The sequence below is a fragment of the Panthera tigris genome, chromosome E2 (genome assembly GCF_018350195.1).
Source record: "Panthera tigris isolate Pti1 chromosome E2, P.tigris_Pti1_mat1.1, whole genome shotgun sequence".
NCBI classification, from domain to species: Eukaryota; Metazoa; Chordata; class Mammalia; order Carnivora; family Felidae; genus Panthera; species Panthera tigris.
The window spans coordinates 48,396,835-48,404,944 of NC_056674.1; the positions used below are offsets into that span (position 1 = coordinate 48,396,835).

Below are 8,110 nucleotides of genomic sequence, written 5' to 3' on the forward strand. Positions count from 1 at the left end.
ACTTAGACTTACTACAAATTACAGTTTCCAAACCCTTACAATAAGTAAATTCCCCTAAGTTTGTACATAAAATGTGCTAAGCAAAAAGGTACAGAGAAGCTCGGAGACAAAAATACCTGTAATAAGAAAGTTGCCATGTTCCTCCAAAGGTTCACTGTATTTTCGGACCACATGATTTAAACCAAGGTCTAACTCATAGAAAGTAAGCGTCTGCTGGGTATTAGCTGCTGCTTCCCCTGTGGGATCATTGTCTGCTTCCTATAGAGAAGTACATGAGCACAAACATGGCATCAGGATTCCTCCATCTACAAATGGGGAAGCAGAGGTCCACAACAGTTTACCAACGTTCACACTACTAGGTTAATGGCAGAGCTTACACAGGAACCTGGGTCTCCTGTGTAAGGGTTCTCCCTACTGCCTTCCATTCAAAGCAAAGAATGGTACACCCCACCTTTCACTACCTCCCTGCAAAAAACATCCCACATAGAGTTTCACTTCCTTTTTTAGACAACTCTTTCTAATAAATACCATTTTTACAGGGATACTGTTCAAATCAGAGTAAGGTATTATTACATAGTTAGGTGAGCTATGAAACATTTCAGAGAATCTTAGTAAGACATTTGGAAAACAGAAAATATGTTAGCAGAATTATAAAACATGCACAATGAAGAAACCAATCAGGAAAGCAGTGAGGTGAGTGAAGAAACCCAAAGCAGGGTGGAAGGAGGGAGGAAAGGAGGGAGAGAAGGAGAGGAAGGATTCAAAGTCCCCATTACCTCATAATCCATTTCCAGACAAGCAAACATTGGATTTTCAAATCCTACATCTACTCCAACCACATGATATACTAAAGTGTTCGCTTTGTGGGCTTCCAAGGGAGATGAAATGGTAAGCCGGGCTGCAGCGTCTCTGTTCAAGATATATACCAATTTCTGTTTTTCAATGGCACCTGTAGATAAAGGAGACAAAACAAATAAAATTTCCAGAAAATGAAGAGGGGCTTACACAACAGCCAGACTCACATCACAATTATTCCTTTAAAATCATTAGTAGCCAGCACTAACTCTAACATAACTATATAAATTATATAACATAACTCTAACATAAGTATATTTAGCATAAGATTTTGCTACCACAATGAACAACAGCATTTTATACCCCCTCCTTACTAATACAGACCTTAATATCCACTAACTCTTCAAAACTTTTTAGCATGCCTGAGATTTAATGATACTGGGAAACTAAAAGTTCATAAAAATTGCTGGCTTTATTCTCTGAGTTAGATCTAAAGTGTTGTAATTTGTCAGGGGGGGTTGCCCTCTGGAGGCCTGATCAGATACACATAATTTTCTTCAAGATATTTATCAGAGAAGAGACATGAATGTGAATCATCACTTCAGGCTGATGAAAGCAACCATATTCACTGCCTAATAATGTAAAATCATTTAGTTTCATCATAGGTTTTTGGCTACACACAAAGAAATGGAAAACACACCTAATCCAGCCAGACAGGAAATAGAAAAGGTATGTTAAGACTTCTCCCATTCTTTTAAAAGGAAAAGCAACTTTAAACCATGGTATTAACTGAAATACGATCCAAACTTTACCCAGGTAAGGAATTTATTGGCATACTGCCAAGAGCACAGCATTGTTATCCTAAACTGAGCATCTGTAAGAATCAGAGATGCACTCAAAAGAGCAAGTCACTCACTAATCATAACGGCTCGCCCCTTGGGATCCACAGCTAAGAACTGGCCGGGAACAATGCGGCGGCATCCACTCTTGCCAAAGGTTTCTTGGTGAATTTTCTCAAACATATTCTTAGATGGCTGGTATTCCAGGATAACAATCCGACCTGAGTCACTGCCAACCACAATGTAGTCTTTGGTGCCACCCGTCAGCCTAAAGGCCATGAGTGACCGGATAACACCAAATACTTCCACAGTTAGTAGAGTGTGTACTTTGCCAGTGTTGGGGTCGGGACGAAGCAGCTCCAGTATCTTCCCACGGGAAACAACTATTTCCTGTTGTTTGGTTCCTAGATCACCAAAACAATAAAGATCACAATCAGAACTAGTCCAAAAAGTACCTGGATGGATCAAAATGCCACTCAAGACAAATAAAAAATTGAGTAAGTTGGGGTCTTGGTATTTTAAGTTTTCTTATTCCATTTCATTTCTAGAATTGGTATGATTTAACAAAAGCAGTTTCAAAGAAAAAAAATTTTTTTTTCCAAAGAGAGCTCATACAAGTTGAGGACAGGGGCAGAGGGAGAATCCTGAGCAGGCTCCATGCTTGTCACATAGCCCAATGCGGGCCTTAATCACACGACCCTGGGGTCATGACCCAAGCCAAAATCAAGAGTCAGACACTCAACCAACTGGTCCATCCAGACCTCAAAGAACTTTTAAAACTGCCATCTAATATATACCATTTATTTCTAAACTCACCCCTAGAAAGCTCCCTTGCTTTCATAACCATAATCAACATCTCCAAACACCAATTTGCACCCATCTCGCCCTGCCTACTACATAATTCTATTGGGATGTATTGTCATCAACTTTTAACTGAATGTTTAAAATAACTAAATTCCTGGGGCGTCTGGATAGCTTAGCGGGTTAAGCATCCGACTCTTGATTTCAGCTCAGGTCGTTATCTCACAGTCCTTGTGTCAGGTTCTGATAGCACAGAGGCTGCTTGAGATTTTCTCTCTCCCTCTCTCTGCCCGTCCTCACCCTGCAACTCAAGCACACTCTCTTAAAATAAATAAATAAACGAAATATAAAATAAATAAATTCCTTCTTCCCAAACCTCCTCTCTGGTCCCAACTAACCTGTTATCAATATTACTGGAATTTTCTCTGCCACCCAGGCTAGAAACTCATCTCCTTCTCTTTATATCTGTCCCTGCTGCCCTCGTACAGGTCTTCACTATCTAATGCCTAAATGCCTTCCTTTCCATCCCGTTTGCTCCATTCTCATTTGCTCAAGGACACCACTTATCAGGCCACCTTACTTTCAAAAGGTCCCTTGGGGATAGGATAAGATCAAGTACTTCAAACTGTTTTAGAGATTATCAACATTATATAAATGATGTTGTCTAAGGATTTAAGAAAATTTTTTTCTATAATATATTTCAGGAAAAAATTTTGAATTTAAAAAAGGAATTTGAGGGGTACCTGGATGGCTCAGTCAGTTAAGCGTCCAACTTCGGCTCAGGTCATGAGCTCATGTTTTCTGAGTTCAAGCCCCGTGTCAGGCTCTCCACTCTCAGTGCAGAGCCTACTTTGGATCCTCTGTCTCCCACTCTCTCTGTCCCTCCCCCAAAACTCCCCCCCCATCAAAAATAAACATTTGAAAAATAAATAAATAAGGAATTTAAAACATGAAACCAGTTAATATTGAAAATGTTAAATTCATAAAGATAATAACTGGAAATCTTACCAGAGAAGTTGCCATGAATGGCAAAGCTGATGCCAGTGGCTCGCTGCAAGGTCAAGTTGTATAGAAACATGGTGGCAGCAACACTGAGACAGTCACAACTCCACAATCAGGCCTGTTATACCAAGTAAAACAAGCTAAGAGAACATAAAAGTAGAAAAATATCAGCTTGAAAACTTGTTTTAACAAACATTTCTGCAGAATGCAAACTGGTGCAGCCACTCTGGCAAACAGTATGGAGGTTCCTCAAAAAACTAAAAATAGAACTACCCTATGACCCAGCAATTGCACTACTAGGCATTTACCCAAGGGATACAGGTAAGCTGTTTCTAAGGGGCACACACACCCCAGTGTCTATAGCCACACTATCAACAATAGCCAAAGTATGGAAAGAGCCCAAATGTCCACCGATCGGTGAATGGATAAAGATCTGGTGCATATACATACATATATATACATATATATATATATATATATACACACATACATATACATATATATATACATATATATACATATACAAATATACACATATATATACATATATATATACATATATATACACGTATATATATACATACACATACACATACACACACACACACACACACACACACACACGATGGAGTATTACTCGGCAATCAAAAAGAATGAGATCCTGCCATTTGCAACTACATGGGTGGAACTGGAGGGTACTATGCTAAGTGAAATTAGTCACTCAGAGAAAGTCAAATATCCCATGACTTCACTCATATGAGGACTTTAAGAGACAAAACAGATGAACATAAGGGAAGGGCAACAAAAATAATATAAAAACAGGGAGGGGAACAAAACCTAAGAGACTCTTAAATATGAAGAACAAACTGAGGGTTGCTGGAGGGGTTGTGGGAGGTGAGATGGGCTAAATGGTAAGGGACATTAAGGAATCTTCTCCTGAAATCATTGTTGCGCTATATGCTAAGTAACTTAGATGTAAATTTAAAAAATAAAATAAAAACAAAAATAAAAATGATAGGGGAGCCGGTGACTCAGTCGGTTAAGCGTCCGACCAGCTCAGGTCTGATCTCACAGTTCATGAGTTCGAGCCCCACATTGGGCACTGTGCTGATAGCTCAGAGCCTGGAGCCTGCTCTGGATTCTGTGTCTCCTCTCTCTGACCCTCTCCCATTCACACTCTGTGTCTCTCTCTCAAAAATAAATGTTAAAAAAATTTTTTTAATTAAAAAAATAAAAAAATAGTAATAATAAAACGCTAAATAAAAAAAAAAATTTCTATATAAGAACTTATGGATGAAGGTAGAACCCAGAGAGTAAGGCCTAGTGACAAACATATTTATAAGTGGAGTGCATTCTACATTCCAGGCACTATGCTATAAACTTTTGTCTCTAATCTCACAAGAAATCTATAAATGACTCATTGTTACACTAATTATATAGCTGAGGAAATTGAGGTTAAGAAACTAAATCACCTGCCTGAGGTCACTAACAAGTGGGACTAACAAGCCACTAACAAAACGCTGGAATCCGTACCATTAATACAACACTATTTGCCTTTACAGTCACAGAAACTAAGCACCTCTACATTTATTTATTTTGCATAGGCTATACAAGCACTTGGTTCAAAATTCTTAAAAAGCACAGCAAAAAGCTCCGTTCGGTACTCCTCCCTGGGAAAATCAGTTTTACTAACTTATGTATCATGTCCTTCCAGACATTTTCTACATTTGTAAGTGAGAATATAATACTATTATTTTCTCTTCTTTCTAACTAATGGTTGGGCACTATATATTGTACACTCACATTATCCTGCAACTTACTTTTTATTACTTTACCTTGGAGATAGCAATAAACAAAAGGCTCTCTCATTTTTATTTTCCAGCTGTGGAGTATTCCACTGAATGGGTATATAAGGATCATTTAGACAATACCCTACTGATAAACATTCAGGTTCCCAATCTCTTGCTATTATGAACATTGCTGCCAAGAAAATCCCTCCTCTATAGGTCATTTATACGTGTATGCATATATCTTTAATCTATCTTAATTTTTAATTAAGATTAATCCCTGTAAGTGAAACTGCAGTACTGAGAGATTCATACATTTGAAATGTGGATAGATATTGCCAAATTACCTTTCAAAGAAAGTTTACCGATCTATACCCCCAGAAATCTGAGTCCCTATTTCCCCACAACCAGACCTTGGCTAGATAAAAATGGTAACTTAAGCGTAGTCTCCATTTGCATCTCTTATCTAGCTCAATATTTGATGATTAAAATTTAAAATTTAAATCCATTCACCATCAAAAACTAAAACAACACTCAATTCCTGTTACTTCAGACCTCTCTAAAAGAGTGTACAGTCACAAAAAAGGATTCTTTTCATTCAACAGGACTAAAGAGTGCAAAAGCAAACTGATGTACCTTTCTTTACCATAAAATTACCTAAGACTACAGCTATGCAGTTATTGCTAGAAAAGTTTTTCAATTATTTACAGACAAAAAGCAAGAGATCTTGAAAAATCCAAAGTAATCACTAAGTAATTAACATAAAAATTTGATTTTGTTAAATGAGAAAAGAAAATTATGAGTAAACGTTCTCATAAATAATAGTCACAGAAACGGTTTTTGCCCAACCCAGAAATGGTTGAGAGGAAAGGATCAAATCCTCCACTCTGGATATGGGTCCTGAAAGATGTAAATTTTTCTTCTTGAAACTAAGGAACATTTTTAATGTTCTTCTAGGATGGTAGTGAAGAAGGAAAGTGGAAAAAGAGAGTGGAGAAATGACCTACAAGAAGCAAAACAGCGAAAACGAACAGACACAGACATACACCCACATCCCCAGAAGGGCGTATACACTGTAAAAGTTCCAGGGAAAGTTGTTCTCAGCTTAAAGTCTGAGGGAAAAGAAGCAAAGAATAGATTATAATTGTTCTCAATTGAAAAGTAGTAATGTGGTCAATTCCATATTTAAAAAAAAGAAACAAGAAAAAAAAGTGAATGTGATTCTCAAACAAAAGTAAATTTATTCTCTTGCATCCTCTGTGGTTATAAAATTTCAAACATCATTTCTGCATAAACTGCAGTTATCAACAAAATTTATAATGAAACCCTATCATGTTGTCAACAAGATCCATGTTGCAGGATTGACTGTACTAAATGTAAAGAAATGCTATTAAAAAGGGGGGGGGGGGGAGTACAGGCCCCTTCCAAAAGCCCTGAAAAGTTCCCCAGCCAACTCTACATTCTAACTCCTTAAGAACTCAATTTAGGGGCGCCTGGGTGGCGCAGTCGGTTAAGCGTCCGACTTCAGCCAGGTCACGATCTCGCGGTCCGTGAGTTCGAGCCCCGCGTCAGGCTCTGGGCTGATGGCTCGGAGCCTGGAGCCTGTTTCCGATTCTGTGTCTCCCTCTCTCTCTGCCCCTCCCCCGTTCATGCTCTGTCTCTCTGTCTCAAAAATAAATAAAAAAAAAAAAACGTTGAAAAAAAAAAAAAAAAGAACTCAATTTAGTTTCCAGTTCCTTTATAACTGATGACATCCGCTACAGTCTGTGAAGTTCATTTCCCTCAAAGCTGGTTGGATTCAGGTTCCCCAATTATTCTTTCATCAGTAGCAGAAGTTGCATTTTGAAGGAAGCTCATTCTAAAACTACAAGAACTATATACCAGGAACCACTAACAGCCAAAATGTGGTAAATTTTGTGATTTTCCCCACTTCTATCTCCTGTCTGTGACTACTAAAAGCTTGAGCCCGTGATTGCTGCCCCCATTTTTTCTTGCGCCAAAGGTACATCACCGCATTGAAACTCGCAATGTCTTCAAAATAAATATTATTGTCACACTTTATACATGATAAAACTGAAAAATCAGTGGAGGAAACAGTTACCCCATTAACAAAACACAAATTCAAAACAGGGTCTTGGCTCCAAAAACTGTTTCCGTTATTTACGCTTTTAACACGCTGGGTGTCCCACCTTACAGTTAGCGTGTCCTTTACGTCCGTCTTGCCACAGCTCACACCTCCTCCAAGGGCAAAAGGCTGGGCGAATTCTAGAAATCTTATTTTGACCCAGGCTTCGTTCCCCCCTTGTAAAAGGAAGTGGGAAACGACTCCTGAAAGCCATTTTCGTACCCAAGCGTTCCCCTCCACCTCCTCCTCGTCCTTTGCCGGGACCTTACGGGCTCAGGCTGCTTTAAAGACCCCTGCCAAACGTTCAGCTAACCTTCCTACATAGCCGTTCTCTGCCTCCCCAAGCCCGGGGAAGTCGGAAGGCTGCTTCTTTACCCTGCCTCAGGAAGGATGGCGTGGATATCCGACAGATGCTGAATTCCTTCAAGATCTAGGCCACCGCCAACTTCAACCCGCCAGGCTCCGCCATTAGCTCTTAAAGCAGGGACCTTAAAGCGGGCCCGCGACGTAAAACAGTCCCCAACAGGCGCCTGAAGAATGTATAAGTAATTTTTTTTGATGTTTCTGTCTTTCTTTGACTCCGCATTAAAAATTAGTTAAACATACCTTATGGCCGTTACTTTTCCCATGAGACTATAAAAAAATAGACCTTTTAAGGTGGACTTAAAAAAACAAAACAAACCATAAATCTATCGGGCATTTCGTGGGCAGCCCAAAAGACCTGGCGCGCAAACGAGGAGGGGGCCTCGCGGAGCCGGAAG

At 39.2% G+C, this 8,110-nt stretch overlaps 1 protein-coding gene and 1 non-coding gene across 5 annotated transcripts in view; both read right to left on the reverse strand.

Annotated features, from left to right (window-relative positions):
• SF3B3 (splicing factor 3b subunit 3) overlaps positions 1 to 8,032 on the reverse strand; it is a 47,758-nt gene extending 39,726 nt beyond the window's left edge. Inside the window, exons 1-5 of one of the 4 annotated variants that reach the window (XM_042968704.1) lie at positions 7,956 to 8,032; positions 3,444 to 3,577; positions 1,712 to 2,038; positions 777 to 949; positions 117 to 258 (exon numbers count right to left, since the gene is read on the reverse strand). In XM_042968704.1, coding sequence (XP_042824638.1) covers positions 117 to 258; positions 777 to 949; positions 1,712 to 2,038; positions 3,444 to 3,513 — 712 coding nt within the window. In that variant the 5' untranslated portion in view covers positions 3,514 to 3,577; positions 7,956 to 8,032. Of the gene's footprint in view, positions 1 to 116; positions 259 to 776; positions 950 to 1,711; positions 2,039 to 3,443; positions 3,578 to 7,662; positions 7,825 to 7,955 lie in introns of those variants that run through there. The other 3 variants (XM_042968705.1, XM_007074893.2, XM_042968703.1) reach the window with 3 other exon arrangements.
• On the reverse strand, positions 1,325 to 1,404 carry LOC122234418. The gene has a single exon (XR_006212213.1). It is a non-coding gene; the product is annotated as a small nucleolar RNA SNORD111 (small nucleolar RNA).
• Positions 8,033 to 8,110: the final 78 nt, after the last annotated feature.